General features: G+C 44.3%; 1 protein-coding gene across 2 annotated transcripts in view; it reads left to right on the top strand.

Moving 5' to 3' along the window:
- Positions 1–19,558, top strand: part of CDYL2 (chromodomain Y like 2) — a 164,351-nt gene that overhangs the window by 97,787 nt on the left and 47,006 nt on the right. For both annotated transcript variants that reach the window (XM_028501904.2, XM_036012247.1), the window contains exon 2: positions 13,788–14,376. In XM_028501904.2, coding sequence (XP_028357705.1) covers positions 13,788–14,376 — 589 coding nt within the window. The remainder of the gene's footprint in view (positions 1–13,787; positions 14,377–19,558) is intronic.

The following is a 19,558-nucleotide window of genomic DNA, read 5'->3' as shown; positions in this document are numbered from 1 at the left end:
GAATCATTTTTGTTGCTTTTTGGAATGTGTTCAGTTTTTCTATTACATCTTTAACTGGTCATTTAAATTGCATAGGAAAGGCCTTAATTTAAAAATATTTTTATTGATTTAAACATGGCACAGATATTATATAAATAGCTTGCATTGGAAAAAGCCAAACAATACAGAAGAATATTGATTAAAAATGAAAGACCCTCCGAGTGCCTCTTTCCTGTCTCACTGCCTGCCGAGAACCCACCATTGTTAATAATTAAGCAGTAGCTATAGACAATTGACAATGCATTGTTCTAAGGCTTTGTCATTTGCATGTGCATATTTTGCATAAATGGGCTCATACCATTATGTCAAAAAATATAGCTCTGTTTTAATTTGTTTAATCGTTCTTTGGCAAATGATTACCTACTGTATTCTTTATTTCTTTTTCTTTTCCTTTTTGTTAGAAATAGTTGTACAGCTAGGATGGCTACCTAGAAGCCAAATTGCTGAGTTGAAGTTTTGTGCAGTTTTACTCCCAGCAGCTTACTACAACGCTGATATATTTCTCACTCTGTGCTGCGTGGGCTGGTGGGGGATTCGGCTCCATCCAGGGTCTCAGGGGCCCTGGCTGATGGTGGAGGCTTCACTGTTCTGTTGCTGCACCTAAAGCACCTCATGGTCCCTGGGTACTAGCATGGAGGAAGGAGAGCGGGAAATGAAACGTTTTTGTTCCGAGGGGGCACACATGTCTTCAGCTTATGGCCCCCTGCATATGGCCCTGAACTAGTGTGATGTGACCCTAAATACTATGCATGTGTGTGTGGCAGGGGTCATTAATTTTTTAAAAAGATATCTGGTATCTGTGCGTTTTACATTTTTATGTGTCTGTTAAATTACCCTCCCTAAACGGTGTCCCTTTTACACTCTGACCCAGGGCACATGTGGCTATTTTACACCCTTGATGACATATATTATCCACCTGTTTTTGCCTGCCTTTCTTACTGTGCTATTTTTACTTTCCCTGAGTAGTGATGAGATTGACTCCACTTTTTATTTAGGTTGTGTCCATTTTTACTTACATGAATTTTTTATTCTGGTTCTTTGCCCATTTTTATTGTTTTTGATTTCAAAGTTTTTAATGTAGTCTGGACATGAACTCTTTGGTGTAAATGTCACTATTTCATCAGTTCATCATTTGTCTTTTTAAAATTATTGATGAGTTTACATCGACACGTCATTATCACCCAAAGTCCATGGTTTACGTTGGGCTCATCCTTGGTGCCGTGCGCTCTGGGTTTGGAGACATAGGTAATGTGACATGTAGCCATCACTATAATACACAGACTGGTTTCACTGTCCTAAAAACCCTCTGTGTTCCACCTACGTACCCACCCCTTCCTCCGACCCATGGCAACCACAGATTATAGACCTAACTGTGCACGTGTGGGTCTGCGTGAGTACCTACTCCTTCATTCCTGTTAGAGGTTGTGTGCTCACTTGATGGTTTGCTAAGTCTGGCTAGAGTTCTGTAGAATCGGGTTTTGACTTTATTGATACTATCTGTACTTTTACAGTTTTAAATTTCATTTATTTATCTTTCTACCATATTTCTTCTGTTCTGCTAGCTTTGAGTTTAATTTTCTTTTTTAAAAAATTTTTTCTAGGATGGAAACTTAGATTGTCTATTTTAGACCTTTCTTCTTTTCTTATATAAGTATAAAATGGTATAAAATTTCCTGTGAACACTGTTTTACCTGCCTCCTGCAAATTTTGATAAGTTGTGTTTATTTCATTTTCATTTAATTTAAGATATTTTTAAGTTCCCCTTGAGACTTCTTCTTTGACCTATGTGTTAATTTGAAAGTATGTGGTTTAATTTCCAAATATTATGGGTGAGGTTTTGGATATACTTTTGTTAATTTATAGTTTAATTTTTTTAAGGTCAGAGAATGTAGTTTATATGATTTCTATTCTTTTGCACTTTTTAAGGTTTGTTTGATGGCCCAGAGTATGGTAAGTGTGCCATGTGCCCTTGAAAGGAACGTGTATTCTGCTGTCTGTGTGTGAAGTCTTTTATAAGTTAGGTCCAATTGATTCATAGTGTTCTTAAGGCATTTTGTATCATTATTGGTTTTGTATTTTCTTCTTCTATCAATTACTAAGAGGAATATCGACTTCTTCAACTCTAATTGTGTGTATGTCTCATTCCCCTTTCCTCAGTTTGCTCAGTTTTTGCTTCATGCATTTGTAACTCTATGAAGTTGTAAACATTTTGTCTTGTTATGTATTCTTAGAGAACTGACTCTTTTATTGTTGTGTAATGTTCCTGTTTGTCTTCGTTCTAAACTCTGCTTTGTGTGATATTAAGATAATCACTCAAGCTTTCTTTTTATTGCTCAATAGTGTATTTTCCCATTGTTTTATTGTGAGCCATGTCTTCAGGTTGAAAGTAGATTACTTAGAAACAACATACAGTGGTCTTGCTTTTTTATCCAATTTGACAATATTAACCTTTTAGTTTAATGTGTGTGCCATTTACATTAATGCAGTTATTCATATAATTGTATTAAAATCTTTCATCTTGCTAGCTGTTTTCTATTTGCCCCATCTGTTCTTTGTTTCATTTTCTGCCTTCATTTGAGTTAAACAACTTTTAAAAGTGCAGCATTTCTCATGATTCTTTTTGTCTTTGCCGTTATTCATTTCTTGTTTATTTTTAAAAGTCATTTCTCTGAAGCTTACATTACATACCTTTACTCGGTTTACCTTGTAATTTACACTATTTCCCATGTAATTTAACATTCTTACAACAATACATTCTCGTTTCCCCCGCCTTTTCCTATTGTTGTCGTACGTGTTACTTTTGTGCATGCCACGAGCACAATGCAGTCCTGCTCTTTTTGTTGAAGATAGACATTTACTTTAGAGCAACCAAAAGTAAGAAGAAAAGAGTTTATTTTTACCTTCATTTATCCCAGTTTCAATGCTCTTTATTTCTTTTGTGTAGATCCAAGCTTCTGTCTGGTATCATATTCCTTCTGTCTGAAGAACTTCCTTTAACATTTGGTGGAGAGTGGGTCTGCTGGAGATTAATTCCATTAGTTTTTGTCTGAGGAAGTCTTTTTCCGGTCTGAAAAATATTTTTTGTTGGCTATCACGTTATTGATTGAGAATATTTTCTTTCATCACTTTCAGTTAATTTCTGATGCAAATATGTATATTTACCTGATTGAACATCATATTTATATAATTTAGATTCTCTATAGCCATATTTTCTGTCTACTTGATCTTAGTCTGACCATGCTGAGTTCAAGTCTTCCATTCAAATTGTTTCCATAAATTTCCTGTTGAATTTTTAAAAGTTACTTTTTGATCTATTCAGTGCAGAAAAGTTCATGACTATTACAGATTTAGTATTTTTAATTAAAAAATCTTTCCTTGTATTTGAATGCATTTTGCTCCTCAATTGTACTTTGATGTTCTTTACAAAATTTGATCCTGCCAGATATACTTTTGTTTATTATTTTAACTCTTTATCACTAAGTAAATATGTGTATAGTGAATATTTACAATTGTTAGGTTTTATGATTGTTGTTATTATTATTCAGGGGCTTTGAAAAATGTTAGTACAATTTGTAGTAGTACTTTTAAAAACATTGTGAAATAATTATTTATATTTCAAAAGAGTTACACAGTGCACAGAGTTCTCATATACCCCTTAACTGGTTTTCATGATTGTTGATGTCTGATATCATGTACATTTATCAAAATGAAGAAATTAACATGGGTGCTGCACTGGGAACTTAACTATAGACCTTATTAGGATGTCACCATATTTCCACGAATATCTTTTCAGTTGCAGGACCCAATCCAGGAAGCCACATTGTATTTGGTTATTACTTTTCCTCAGTAACCTCCAATCCATGGCAGTATCTTGGTCTTACATTGCATTGCATGACCTTGACACTTTTCAAGAATACTAGTCAAGTATTCTGTAGACGGTTCCTGTATTTGGGTTTGTCTGGTATTTTCTCATGAGGTTCTGGGTTTGGGGGATCATATCCCAAAGGGGAAGTGGCCTTCTCAGCAAATCATGTCAGCGTGCATATGACCTCAGCCTGGTTTATCACTAGTGATGCAACTTTGATCGCTGGTGCTTGCCAGGTTTCTCCCCTGTGCAGTTACTATTTTTCCTTCCCTTACTCTGTTAGAAAGGAGTCATTAAGTCTAGTCACTCCAGGTGAGAAGAGTTAAGTTCCACCTCCTAAAGGGAGGAGTATCAATTGGTGGGCATCTGTTAAAACTATCATAGTGGTTAATTCATGTGTTGTGGGAGATACTGGGAGGCTATGCAAATATCCTATTTCTCTAAAGTGTTACTCGTTAATTCTATCATTCTTCTGTGGATCTTGCCAGTAGCAGGTATTCCTGTGGTGCTCTAGTGCTGCTTTTCCTATTTACCTTATTTTTTTATATTTATTTTTGGAGTACTTCTATGAGGACTACTTGACCCTTCTCCCCATTTGTTAGTTACTTCAGAGTCAGGAAACTTTTTCTGTAACGGGCCAGATGGCGAATATTTGGACTTCGTGGGCCAGAGGTCTCTGTCCAGGATCGACTCTACTCTTGTGTGATAGAGAACACCACGTGGATGGGCATGGTTCATCTGTATTTTAAAAATAAGTCTTCATTTTAAAAAACAGGCTCAGGCCCGACTTGGTCTGCAGGCCAACTTCTGATAATTTATTCACTTACTTTTACATCAGATAAACTCACAGATCTTTATTTTATTCCTTGGGTTATAAATGTAGTACTATCACTGTTTATTTTGTTATTCCCAGCATTTGCCTTTGGGAGCTCTTTGAGTGAGCACCTTAGGCACTCCCCCATCATTCAGGTTTATTTATTTACTTATTTTTTGAACACTTTCTTATTTGCTGCCAGTACAAGATCCTCCAGGCTCATTTATTGAAATGACTAGTTTACATTCTGTCCGCCCACCCCGGGAGTTTTCTTCCTTCTTCCTTGTCATCTGAGGGTCCATTTGATCGGTTTTCAAATCCTTAAGTTTACAATATTTATATTTTCAACTCGTGATCTGGCATTTAATGTTCTCTGAAGTCTGCCTCGTTTTTTCCTACTCTTTTGGCTGGGATGGGAGAGTTGTCGTATGAGGGTGGGAAGTGTAATTTTTTGACATTAGGAAGTTTTGCAAGAATAAAGATAAAGTTGATATATTTTCAACCTCTGCTTCTTCCACCACAGAGATCTTTTTTTTTAGACTCAAGATACAGAGATTTCTTCTATTATCCCTTCCTAGTGTTCTTGTTCCATTTTGATCTTTACTGTCTGCTAAACTGTCCTGGATACCTATTCTCATTTCCTTAAATTTTTTTAAAGTCTGTGTTCTTTTCTTCTGCATTCTTAGAGAGCTTTTCAAGTATGTTGTGTACATCACTGATCTGATTCTCCGCATGTGGATTCTGCCCTTCCCTGGTTCCAGGGGGAATTTTATTTCTCTACTGGCATTTATTCTGTGGTTTCCTTACCTCCTTTCTTATGTAAATGAGTCTTTTTAAATTTCAGTTTCCTTTTCAACCTGTTGGTTTTATTTCATCACCTACCCTCTTTTCCTCTCTCTTTTAAAAACAGGGGTCATATTTTCTGCAGTCCTTGAAAAGATGATACAATGTTATCAGTAAATGTGTAGTAGTACTTTTTGTAGATTTGATTGAGAATTTTTAGTTAGGATCATATTCTACGTGCTTTAGAAATTTTTATAAATATGTCCTGTGATGAGGTTGCTGATACCAGTTTTTGTCTGGTTGGAGGCAGGTTGTCTATTTTTTTTTTTAATTTTATTTTTTTAAAGCAGGGTCTTTAGAGATGGAAACACTGATTGGCTGCCTCTCTTATATGCCGAACTGGGGATTGAACCTGCAACATTTTGGTGTATAGGGTGACACTCCATCAATTCGGCCACCTGACCAGGGCTGTCTGTGTACATCTTGATCAAAGAGAGGTCTCTCTGGTTTTGCATTTTCCAACAGAGCGGTGGGAATTTCTCTTGGCACCCGCATTATTTAGATGCTACTGAGTTCTCTGGCCAGACTCTCACCCAGAGGCTAGATTAAATTACAGGGCACTGAGTTGAATTTCTTGGTCTGTTTTCCTAGTTAGTTTTGCTGGACCAAGCAGGAAGTGCCACCCGCTTGCACAGCCGTCTCTGACTAGATAATCTGAAGCAGTCAGTCATACCTAGCTGCTCCCAGAAATCCTCTTGTCTTTATTTTTCCTAAGGACTTCATACTCCAAGTGGTAATGTTGTGCTCCTTGCCTTTCTGTCCGCAAGGGACCCATCCAAGGATGCTGAAAGGATGCAAAGTCCTTGTGGATGTGTGGCTTGGGGTCCAGAATCAGGGAGTGTCTAGGGATGGCTGCTCTGTTGTACAGCATGTATGGGCAGACGTAGGCAGGGGCATCTTCCTTTACATTCTTTGTTGGCCTTGCTCTTTGCATTCAGAAGTTCAGACCCATACTAGTAACCCAAAGTTTCTCGACCCTGCCTCATCTGGTGTGGGGACATTCCTTCAACCTCTTCAATACCAAATCTCTGGTTGGTAATCCTGGGTTCCCGAGTTATTATAGTTTTATATGCTGTTTCGCTTGGTGGGAAGCTGGGATAGGGAATATGATTGCTGATTTGCCTGTTTCTGTTTGAGCCCGTGGACAATCGGAGCAGAAAGGGAGAGAGCGCACCTGGCATGTTAGGGGACCACAGGAGAGTCAAGCTCAGGAGGCCCCTCCTAAACCATGTAAAGGGGCAGCAGGTTTTCTGCGCCCTTGGCAGAGCTTGAGGGCGAGCGTCTGAAGCTGCAGACAGGCCGCCAGCCTTGGTCAGGTTGGGCCCACTGGACGGAAGTGGGAGGTGGGTATCGTGCAGTCTGACAGCAGAGGGTCCGGAGCCAGGTGCCCTGGACCACGTCTTAGCTCCCTGCTGATTGGTGGAGGCGAGGCCTTGGCAAGGCCCTTCACCCCTGGGTCCCTCGATTTCATTGTGTATAAAAAAGGGTAAGAACACCTGCCTTGTTGGGTTATTTTGGAGATTAAATTAGTTCGTATGGGTACCATATAGTTAATATGCAGGGATCACATACGAGTGGCTGGCACTTTGTGTGAAATAAGTGTGAGGTGGTAGTGTTTGGTTAGGCTGAGGAGGGAGGTGGGGAGTGACCTCTCTGCTTGACGAGGCCTCTCACGGCCCCAGCTTCTCTCCGCCTCTGAGGCCCAGTTGGTTCCCAGCGTAAATTGGTCTGTGTCGGAGGAACCTTCCTGCCCATCCGATCTGCGGTAGCCGTGACCGCACTGCTGTTCTTTGTCACAAGCCCCTTTCTCTTCACCATCAAAGCACTTCCTGTCATCTGTCACCACATGCTCCTTTGTGCTCACTCATTTAAGGGCTGTGTTCCCCACCAGCCTGATGACTTTCCCACTGGTGTGGTGTGGCCGGGTAGCTAAGGACTCCGGTAAGGAGTCTGACAAACTAGGGTCCCAGTCTTGGCTAACTGCCTAGTGAATGTGTGATCAGGGAAAGTTACCTGCCTTCTGTGAACCTCAATTTCCTTACCTGTCAAACAGTGTTAGAATAATGCCCAGCTGAAAGCCTCGATATGAAGGTGAACTGTAACACCTTGTAAATAAGTGCTTAGCGCAGTTCCTGGAACTTAGCCTGGACTAATAGTGGCGATCGTCATCGTTATTTTTCCTAATGAGACAGCTATCCACTTGTCATTGTGGCATTGCTAACAATTGCATCAGAATTCTCCTGCCCCCACCTTCAGGAGAAAGGTGTGTCATATTAGCTGGGATCATAGAGAAGATGGGTTAATTACTGATTTGGGTGAGCTCTAAGGAATAGTCCAGGCTCTTAGATTGCTTATCTTTGAAAAAGGAAGCTGGCAGTTGTGTGTGAACACACGGTTTTTGAATATCATCCATGGGGTGGTTAGTAAGTATGTGGAAAAAGGAAGGGAATTGACAGGTTTGTCTCCATTTGGACGGACTGAGCTTTAGGTCATGTAGGGTGGGGAAAGGGGGTGGGGAAAGAGGGCAGGGGTGGGTTTAGGTAGGGTGGGGGGAGGGCTTCAGGAGCAGAACACCCGGAGGCCCAGGTCTCTGTTGTCAGCTGGCGCGTGGGGTTAGGGGATAGTGGTGGAGGTTGGGGGAGTCAACGGACAAGAAAGGATTTTGCAGACAGAGAATGGTGCAGTCCTACATAAGATTGGGTCCTGAATAACCTGGGATTTTGTTAGCAATGGAGCAAATTAGAATTCTGGTTCTGTCTGAGATGGTCTGAGAAGGCAAGGAAAATTGGGCTCAGAGAGACCCACACAGGGATGTGAAGAAGGAGATGCGGCCCCAGGAGATGGAGCATTCACAGTACGATGGGGTGTTTGGGAGCCAGCTTTCCTCCGAGCTCCTTGTGGGCATTTGGGTCCTACAGAACATGCAATTGTTTTCTAAACCTGAAAAACACTAAAAGATGTTTAAATTGTGGAGGAATTAATGTATATACCAGTGCTTTTGTCCAATGATGTTCCATGCATATCAGAGCAAGTTCACTGACCTCCTTGTGCTTTGTGGTGTTCAAGACACTTTACTCTCCCCGTATCTTACTCCTTTCTCTCTTCCAACATCCTTGCAGGTGGCTGCTGCTATTACTGATACTACTACTATTGCTACTGCTACTACTACTGCTTTACAGATGGGGGCACTCAGGACCAGAGAGGTTGGGCAACTTGCCCAGGGTCACGGGGCTAGAAAGTGCCAGGGCCAACAACTTTTCCTCCCTGCACATCAGGCTGTTAGGGATGATCCTGTTAAGGTTGTTCATTGTTGGTATTGAGTTCATCTAAGAAGAAATGGCTGTCAAGCCACCCACTGGGCTTGTGGATGGAACCAGTAAGTGGAAACAGTGGCCTTTCTGTCACCCATAAAGCCACTTGTGACACTGTGACTCAATCCTTCGGTAACGAGGAGGGGAAAATACCAAGCCCCTCCCCGCCAGGATGGCTTCTAACAGGGGTGTAGGCACTGCACCCTTGCTGACTCCCCGGGCTCCTCAAGCAGCTTCCCCCCGCTGCATCGCCATCTCCCACCCTTGGAAGGACTTATCTAAGTGGCTGGACTTTGTCTTCTTTCCAGGGAGGAATCGATTATTCTAAGGGGGTCATATTCTGCAGGGTAGGGAAAACAGTCTGTCTTTAGATACCACCAAGGTTTGTGTTCACAGGAGGATTTGCAGGATTAAGTGACCTTTACTGTGGAATGCAAAACTACTTATTTGTATATTCTCCACAGCCACCCTATGAGGTATGCGCTGTTGTTTCTCCCGAGCTAGATGAGTCATCTGAGGCCCAAAGAGGTTTGGTAACTTGCTCAAGAACACATGATAAAAGACTTAGCAGGAGATTTAAACCACGTAGTCTTGCGTCATAGCCTGTGTTCTCAAATAGTATCTACCGTGCTCATTTTGATGAGTGAGTGCTATCCATCCACCCATGTATTCCTGGACTCACCTCTCCACCCACTCTTTCACCCCTCACCCATCTATCCAGTCTTCTGTCCGTTTATTTATCCTTTTATTCACCCCTGATTCGAATACCCTCCCATCTATTCATCTGTCTACCAACCATCCATTTTCCCATCTATCCATCCATCCACCCACCCACCCACCCACAAACCTGTTTATTCCTTGTGTTGGCTGTTTGTCCAGCCTGGTTTTCTGCATCATGTTGAGAGCCAAGCATATGCTTTTGGAAGCTGGAGACCCCATGTCAACACAAATCCCTTAGCTCCCAAGAAATCTGGGCCTTGGGAATGCTGCTGTTTCAGGCAGGACAGGGGGCTTGTTCACTGTCCTCCCTCCATAAACCTGTGGAGGTTTTCCCCCTTCAACCTCCTCCAAACGTGCAATGGTGCAGACTCTTCCAGAAACACTCTCAATTTTAAGCATTGTCATCAATGAATACTTGGCTAGCCCCATTCCTTGACCCAAAGATCGGAAGTGGGATTAGTTTAGTATGACTTTACTTTTTAAAAACTGTTAGAGTTTGTGTGATACTTCTATAAACTATGTAATAGATCTAAAACAGATGTTCACAGGGCATTTTAAAAGGAAAGAAATGTTAATAGAAACAGGCCAGTTTGATTTGAGATAAATGAGTTAAGGAAACAGTTAAACTTGTCTCTGAAGAAGCAGTATAATGAGGAGGCAGTATGGCTTGGCTGTTTACACACTTATTAAGTGCAAAGCAATGCAAGTCATTTAGTTACTTTGCATAGCTTCTGTTGTGGTAGACAATCTCAGTTTTGAAAATTTGTTTTTATTGCGGCAAAATTAAACATAAAAATTTAAACATGTAAGTATGAACAGTCATATAATGAGCTTCCATGTACCTATGACCCACCTCCAGCAATTACCAATGATAACTGTACCCACTTCTCCCTCTCATATTATTTTTTCTTTTCGTAAGTTTTGAGGGTGTAGTCTTTACTTATTGCTAATGCTATTAGGTCAAAATTCCATTCTACAGAAGTGTGTTATGTTGACATTGAAATATAATGAACTTTTGAATGTAACTGTTTAAATTTTCATTGAATTTTTTTATTTTTTGAGGTAGAGCATTGGAATTTTCTGTCATTTCTTTACAATAAAAAATTTAAAGCTGAAGCAAAGCTGAAAGTTTAATATGTGAACCCCCATATACCCTTCACCTAAATACACTGGTTATTAGCCTTAGGACTGGCATTTTCCTAGGTGTGTTTTTCCATGGTACTACTCAAAGATGGGGGAAATTTTCCTGTTTTTAAAATATATATTATTGATTATGCTATTACAGTTGTCCCATTTCCCCCCTGCACACCCCCTCCCACCCACATTCCCACCCTTTGGTTCATGTCCATGGGTCATACATATGAGTTCTTTGGCTTCCACATTTCCTATACTATTCTTACCCCTGTCTATTTTCTACCTACTGTCTATGCTACTTATTCTCTGTATCTTTTCTCCCTCCCTCACCCCCTTTCCCCTGTTGCTAACCCTCCATGTGATCTCCATTTCTGTGGTTCTGTTCCTGTTCTAGTTGTTTGCTAACTTTGCTTTTGTTTTCGTTTTAGGTGTGGTTGTTAATAACTGTGAGTTTGCTGTCATTTTACTGTTCATATTTTTTATCTTCTTTTTCTTAGATAAATCCCTTTAATGTTTCCTAGAATAAGGGCTTGGTGATGATGAACTCCTTTGACTTGACCTTATCTGAGAAGCACTCTATCTGCCCTTCCATTCTAAATGAAAGCTTTGCTGGATAGAGCAATCTGGGATGTAGGTCCTTGCCTTTCATGACATGGAATACTTCTTTCCAGCCCCTTTTTGCCTGTAAAGTCCCTTTTGAGAAATCAGCTGAGAGTCTTATGGGAACTCTTTTGTAGGTCACTGTCTCCTTTTCTCTTGCTGCTTCTAGGATTCTCACCTTATTTTTAATCTTGGGTAATGTAATTATGATGTGCCTTGGTGTGTTCCTCCTTGGGTCCAACTTCTTTGGGACTCTCTGAGCTTCCTAGACTTCCTGGAAGTCTATTTCCTTTGCCAGAATGAGGAAGTTCTTCTTCATTATTTGTTCACATAACTTTTCCACTTGTTGCTCTTCCTCTTCTCCTTCTGGTACCCCTATAATTCAGATGTTAGAGCATTTAAAGATGTCTTGGAGGTTCCTAAGCCTCTCCTCATTTTTTGGAATTCTTGTTTCTTCATTCTTTTCTGGTTGAATGTTTCTTTCTTCCTTCTGGTCCACACCATTGATTTGAGTCCCAGTTTCCTTCCCATCACTATTGGTTCCCTGCACATTTTTCTTTATTTCACTTAGCATGGCCTTCATTTTTTCATCTAATGTGTGACCAAATTCAACCAATTCTATGAGCATCCTGATTACTGGTGTTTTGAACTATGCAACTGGTAGGTTGGCTCTCTATTCATCACTTAGTTGTATTTTTTCTGGACCTTTGATCTGTTCATTCATTTGGGCCATTTTTCTGTCTTGACGTGCCTGCTACGTATAGGGGGTAGAGCCTAGATGTTCACCAGGGCGGGGCAACCCATGTTGTTGGGTTATGATGCTGTATGTGGGGAAGAGGTCCAAGAGGGAACAATGGCGCTTGCTCCACTCTCTGCCAGATTTCAATCACTTCCCCACCTTCCCACATGCAAATTGGGCCCTTCTGGTGCTGATTCCCGGGTGGTTGGGTTTGTGTACATTCTAGGACCCCATGGGTCTCTCCAACAAACTCTCATGTAAGGCTGAGAGTTTCTCCTGCCTCTGCCTCAATACCCACAGGTGTTTTCAATCAGTGGTTTGAGGCTTTATTTCCCCGTGCTGGGACCCTGGGTTGTGAGGTCTGTCTCGCTCCCCAGTTGTTCCTCCCGGTTTATCTGTGCACGAATGTGGGATTCACCACCCCACAATCCACTGCCTCACTGGGTCCACCAGCTGCCATCTTACCTACCAGGGTCCTCCAGCCCTGTCTTGCTGAGAGTCCTCTCCGCTTGTCCATCTGTGCCCCTCCTACTGGTCTGGATAAGAGTGTCTTCTTTAACTCCTTGGTTGTCGGACTTCCATACAGTTTGATTTTCTGTCAGTTCTGGTTGTTTTTTGTTTTTAAATTGTTGTTGTCCTTCTTTTGGTTGTGCAAGGAGGCACAGTGTGTCTACCTACACCTCTATCTTGGCTGTAAGTCTCGGGACATTTTCTTATATGTGAAGGTACAAAGACAATAGCATGTGGCTTTCCAACCAGATGGATCTGGTTCGGATCTCACCCCCACCACCTCCTAGCCCTGCATTGTAGGCAACTGGCCTCATCCTCAGGCCCTTCCTCTATCAAATGGGAGTCATAGTGGTGTACACCCCATGGGATTATGCAAGGCCTCATAGTTACTTTGCCTCACAGCCCCTGTGTTACAGCTTGGGGCTCAGAAGGGGGCCAATTGGGCTGCATCATTCAAGTCATTTTTGACCAGTAGGAACAATTTTGTCATGAGAGAGGCTATGGCCTATAAGGGTGAAGAAAAATATTGGGGGAAAATGGTTCCAATCCCAGCTCTGCCCTTACCAGCTTGGAGCTTGGTTGATTGCCTTAATCTCTCTGAGCCCAAGTTCCCTCCCTGTAAAGCGGGGATGGAAAGATTATTTACTGCATCAGGGTGTTGTCAGGGGAAAAGGAAACGGGGACATTCATGCCCAGCATTTAGTAGAATGTCTGCCTCATGTGTGCCCAGTGGATGTTACTAGTCATTAGTATTATTTAAAGTAAGGATACATCAGCATAGTGCCTACCATGTAAGTGCTCAATAAATGTATTATTATCATTATAAGTAGGGGTGAAAAACCAACACTAACTTGGTCTTTACAAGTCTGGTTCTACTTTGGTGCAATGACAAGAATAAAGATCTTTAGTGAAAATTTGCAGTGTGATTTCAAACAAGAGTAAGCCTTGGATGGACAGACAGACAGATGCCACCAGCCAGCCATAGCATCACAAAGTCATCATGGGAAATGACCGTGTTCCTTGGCTTCCATTCAGTGATGTCCTGAAATAAACCAGCCATCTTGAACGCTCCTAGAAGAGTCCTGCACAGTGAACAGCTCGTCCCATGGCCAGGGTGGTGCTTCTGTCCTGGGGGCTTTGTGCTGATCTCGTTGTCTGGGACTGACTTTTTCCCTTTCTTTCTCTCTTTTCTGACTCTCGCCTGTATCCCAGGTGGAAAGGATCGTAGACAAGAGGAAGAACAAGAAAGGAAAATGGGAGTACCTAATCCGATGGAAGGGCTACGGAAGCACCGAGGACACGTGGGAGCCGGAGCACCACCTGCTGCACTGTGAGGAGTTCATCGACGAGTTCAATGGGCTGCACGTGGCCAAGGACAAGCGGATCAAGTCCGGGAAGCAGGTCAGCACCTCCAAGCTCCTGCGTGACAGCCGAGGCCCGTCGGTGGAGAAACTCGCCACCAGACCTTCGGAATCTGGAAAGAGCAAAAGCGCTTCTCATAAACGGAAGCGAATCAACCCTTCCCTGTCCAAGCCCAAGAAAGGATACCCAGCCAAGCCCCCTGCGGGAGGAGACCGGGCCGCCAAGACAGTGTCTTACAGGACTACCCCCAGTGGTTTGCAAATAATGCCCCTGAAAAAGCCTCAGAATGGGATGGAAAATGGGGATACCGGATCCGAGAAGGACGAGAGGCAGTTTGGAAACGGGTCCCACCAGCCTGGCTTGGATTTGAATGATGTCGGAGAGCAAGACCTGGGCGAGTGTGAAGTCAGCCATGCAGCACTGGCAGAGAATGGGCTCGGTACGTGGCTTGTCTTTCTCTTGTGTCTAGCTCTGGCCATGGTGGATGGCTAGAGAGATAACATAATGTGAAGCCTAGGAAGATAACATAAGACTCCCACCCCACCCCTGACTCTTAGCTAGGCTGTAATTCTCCTTTTGTCTCTCTCACCTAGGGCCATATGGACTTGGCCATGTGCCTACATTGGTTATAGACACCCATTCATTCATGTGGGAGGGCGGGCAAGCCACTGATGCTCCAGCCAAGGCCTGGGATGGGTCCAAAACTCCCGACTGTACTTGAAAGCACCCAAGGGCATGGTGACCACCCTAGAACTTCTCCTGTGATCACAGCTCAAAGTCCTCACCCACCAGGATCCGAGACTCATGTCCCCAGAGGGCCGGTGCCTTTTGGGGGCAGTGTGCACCTCTCAGAGCCCTTGCCTTGTGTCTCCTGGGCTGCCCCCCTCAAAGCCACACAACTAAGTCACTGACACCCTTGCGTCCTCCTAGACCTCCACACCCCAGTTTGGGTAGCTGACTCCTCGGCCGGGAGTGAGCTCGGCAGCGTGGGGTGACGAGGAGACCAGAGGGTGGAGCTGCTGTGTCCCCCATGCTGATGCCTTATGTAGGCGAGGTCTGGGTTGAGGTCCCGTCCTCCTCAGACCCAGTCTGGACTTGGAAGTCTCCTCACCCATGTGTAAGCTGGAGCCTCTTGCCCCTCACTTGCAGCTAACATGCCTGATGTGGCCCCATGTCTTTGTTAGGTCCCAAATGCTGCCCTGTCCCCATCCTGTGCTAATCCTTTTGGTTGGCACTACCTCCTTACTCCATCCTGGAAGCAACAGAGCAAAGATGATAGAATTCCTCCCCCTGAGCAAGTCCCCACAGGCAAAATTGAGGAGAGAGGAAGCAATGACCCAGGTAATTCAAGCCCCTAACCCTGGCATTTGTCCTGTAATCATGTTGCTCCTTGACTGAGTCCTTGTGGCCGAATCTCCCAGGTTGGCAGTCTGCACCCTGTGCGCACTCCCCCGTTTCTTGGATACCTGTGTGGTATTACTTGGGTACGCGGTTGCATTTTTCTCTTTAGCTACTGGAACCCTGAGCCCTGGGACGTCAGGAAATCCTGCATGAGTGTGGAAAACCTGTGCCCAGTAGAGGAGGGGCCTCGATGGAACCCGGGTGCTTGCAGGAACAGGGACGCCTGGCTGCCGGGGAATGGGCTGGAAGAGCTCCCGGAGGGCTGGGGTGACAGGGGCAACTGCGCAGGACAGTGACCATGCTTTCAGAGTTCTGAGTGCTCTGAGTGCCTCCCACTGTGGGGAACCTTGCTGGGGAATCTGAGCAATCCGCTTTGAGGTTCCTTTTTCTCCAGAGAGGAATTTCACCCAGACAGGATTTATTTAGCAGCCTCTGCCCCAGATTGATTCCCGTTTCCGTCTGGGGATCCCTGATGCCGACATGAGTCTGCCTGCTACCATATGTAAACGCTGTTTGTTTTAAAAATTCATCTCTCCGGGAGGAGGAGTGGGCTTGTGTAAATGAGGTCTGGCACAAACACCCGTGTTTGACGCTTCTGTGACAACTCCTGGCAGTAGAGGGACTCCGTGTCTTAGGGAGGGTGGTTGGCTTGGGGAGCTCCTGAGGCTCCTGGGGTGCAGGGGAAGGTACCTGGGCATGACTCCCTGTACGCTGGCTGGTAGAAGCGCCCTGTCCTGCTCAAAATGTGGCTGCGGAGTGAGAGGAGAGGCCTGAGGGAGGATGGTTTGCTCCCTTTGCCGCCGGGCTGCAGCCTGAAGGAGAGAAGCAGAGGAGAAGTCTGGATGAAGGTGCACCTCTTGCTCCCTGCAGCTTTCCAAAGTGGGGCAGCACTGCCCGCCATTTGCTCTGCATCCTGGGGCCTCTCCAGAGGCCCCCCTCTCCCAGTTCATGATCTGATGATGGGGCATGCTACCCCACACTGGGTGGGGGAAGTAGGCAAGGGCAAGCCTGCTTGGACCCGTGGTGGCCTTACTCACTTCCCACCTTAGCTCCAGAATGCTTCTCCAGACCTTTCTCGTCTCTGATCTCTTGTTGGTCTCATTTTTTCCCACGTTCTTTACTCCACTCAGACCCATGCATGAGTGGAGAGGAGGAAGCTGCCTGTCTCTGTTTTGGGTGTTCCTGAAGGTCCCTCATTTAATCACATCCCATAGTATTGGGGTCCTCAGGTTAAAGCGGTGGTTCTCAGGTTGCCCTTGTGTGAGGCTACCTGGCACCCTGTTAAAAATGTAGCTCTCGCAGAGTTGGATTTCCTGCATCTGGGGTGGCATCTGGGGTGGAGCTCAGAAGATGGGTTTTTAACAAGCACCCTGGGTGACTGTAGTGCATTTTGAGACATGCACTGTGGCAAAATGGGAGTGACAGTTAAGTTTTACATCCAGTGTCAATTTAAATCAATTCTTTTTTTTTTTTTTAATTTCCTAAGGGTTAGTCACCATGTTAGCTGCTTGGAGTTGCATAATCAAAAAGATAGGTAAGGATTTATGCCTCTGAATCTTAAAATGTATTCTCCAATAAGTTCAGAGTGGATATCTCTAGGTCAGTGTTGAGAAAACTCCCGAGGATGGCTCATTAGAAGGAGTAACACATAAGTTATATACATGGCACACCTTTGCCATACCCACCCTGACATCTTCTGTGGTCACAGGGATGATCATTGCCCCAAACCCTGTCAGCTTTTAACACTCTAGTTAGAACTAGCCTACTATTCAGGTCTTGGGGTGACTGGAGAGAAGAAAAGACTGGGAATCTTTTCCAGAGAGAGAAAGAGAGATTTGGGGTTCTTGGACAAGACCCAAACAGAGGGCATTTTGTGATTCTAGAAGTTTTCAGCAAGGGGTCAGAGGTGTAGTCAATTCAAGCACATGGTTCCGCTTAGAGGGAAGCCTTGATGGGGCCAGTGTCAGTGCTGATTTGGAGCCCTGAAGGTCCCCCCTCACCCCCGGTCCCTGAGCACTTTTACCAAAGGTTGCTGTTCCAGCAGCACAAGGGTTTTCAGCACTGAGGAGGGCTCCGCTTTGCCTGGCAGAAGGCGGATGGGGAGATCCTGGCTACACTTCCCCAGCATTTGTTTTGGGGGTGGCTGTTGCTTTTTATATGATTTTAACTTCTCTTTGGTGGATCAAGGTTCTGCATACAGAAAAGCAACTTATGTAACACGTTACTCATTTACTGCTGACTTCCCTGATCTGTGCTGTGGGAACAAGTGCTAAATCAGGGCCCCAGAGGGTGTGTTTTGGTTTCAGACTGCATTTCCCCAGCAGTGTGCGTGGAGTGTATGTAGCAGCTCAGTCCTGCTCTTGATTCCCATTCTTCCTCCATCATGACAAACGGCCCTGTGGTCCGGGACCATCTGCCTCGGTATCCCTCGGGGAGCTTGTTAAAAATGGGAACCACCCCAGATGAATGAATCAGATCTCAGGAGACAGGGTGGGGGTTATGCATTTTAAGTGCTGCATTTTAGCTGCTTTGGGTGCACATGTCCAGTAGTTCCTGGGGACGGATGGTTGTAAGCAATGGTTCATAGATCTGTTGGGGATAGATCCAAAGTTACTCCTTGGATTTTCACCTTGTGAATAGGAATGTGATTTGGTCCTTCAAAGCTTTAAAACCTGACATAATTTCTCCTTGCTAATGCACTTTCTCCCAGGCTTCCCTTTTTATTCTAAAACAGAGCAGTTTCGTCTGTGTGGGAAAGCTTTAGCTAACTCCTGTGGTCTGGTTTGGGAACACTGGTTAGTGCTGTCTTGTCTAAATAGGCCAAAGCACCAACCCTTTAGAGATCCAGGTGAGCCTTTACCCTATGGAAACATCCCTAACTAGCAGCCACCGTGTCCCTCCGAACCCCAGCATAACACACAGATGCACAGCATTCTCCAGGTTTGCATGGAGTCAATGAGTTTCCACTGTTGATGCTGATATGATTTTTTTTTCAAATTTTTATTTATTAATTTTAGGGAGAGAGAGGAAGGGGGAGAAGAGAGAGAGAGAGAGAGAGAGACATATCAGTTTGTTGTTCTATTTATTTATTGCCTTCATTGGTTGATTCTCGTTAGTGCCCTGACTGGAGATCGAACCCTCAACCTTGGCGTATCAGGATGACACTCTAATCAGCTGAGCTGCCTGGCCAGGGCCATTTCTTTGAATTTTGAGTCTCCCAGGCACTGCATCCCAGACACTGACTCGTGTTTCTGAATTGCTCCTGTCACTGAATGAGTCAGCCCACACCAACGCGCAGCATTTGCCATGTTCTCTCTATTGATCTTTTAAAATGATCTCAGCTTTCACTTCTATAATGTTTGTTTATCTCTTCTCTTCTACTCACTCCTTCAACATGATTATCGTTTTTTCCTTTCTTGAACATGATGGAGTTGCCATGTTTTCAAGGCACTTCAGAGCTGAGCGCAAGCATGGGAAATGCCCTGTGACTTTCAAGAACCTAGGGCTCTCAGACACGCAGCCAGTGCCAGGGTCCCCTGGAGAGTGTGTTAGAACACGGATTACTGAAACTGAAAAATAAAACACAACAAGAAAACAAACAAAAACCCCACACAGAGTGCTGTGCCAACCCCAGAGTTTCTGACTTTGGCGGTTTGGAGGAGAGCCCGAGAATCTGCATTTCTAGCAAGTTCCCAGATGCTTCCAGAACCACTGCTCTAGCCCAGTAAGTACCAAGGTGATTGAGACAGAAAGGGCAGATGGTGGTTGAGAACACCCATTGGCGGCACTGAGGCCGTTTGAAGAGCCTTTGGTCTGGACCTTGAGTTTGCATTCTTGAGAATTTACAAATTGAAAGTCTGAGAGTATGGGAACTTCCCAGTGATGAGGCCTTGGGGTTTACAAAGTACTTTTTGTGATCTTGACCAAAGTGCTGAGCGGTAGCTGTTGATACACCATTTACTAGAGGAGGAGACTGCGGTTACAGATGTCCAGGTTGGGAAGAGAGGAGAAATCCAGGCAGCTCAACTCCAGGGCTGGCCCCTGGATCAGTGCCCAGCTGGACCCCACACATACCCTGAGTGGGGGCTGGGGAGTGCTGAGGGGTGGGGGCCACTTCCTGGACTCACCCTTTTGCTTATTCATGAATGGATACAGTCTTTCCAAACCTGAGACACTGTGACTAACTCTGCCATTCAATTTGAAAACCTGGGTAAAAGGGT

This window comes from Phyllostomus discolor, chromosome 12 (assembly GCF_004126475.2).
Source record: "Phyllostomus discolor isolate MPI-MPIP mPhyDis1 chromosome 12, mPhyDis1.pri.v3, whole genome shotgun sequence".
Lineage (NCBI taxonomy): Eukaryota > Metazoa > Chordata > Mammalia > Chiroptera > Phyllostomidae > Phyllostomus > Phyllostomus discolor.
Note: the sequence above shows the minus strand (reverse complement) of the source record. Positions and strands in the feature narration are given on the sequence as shown.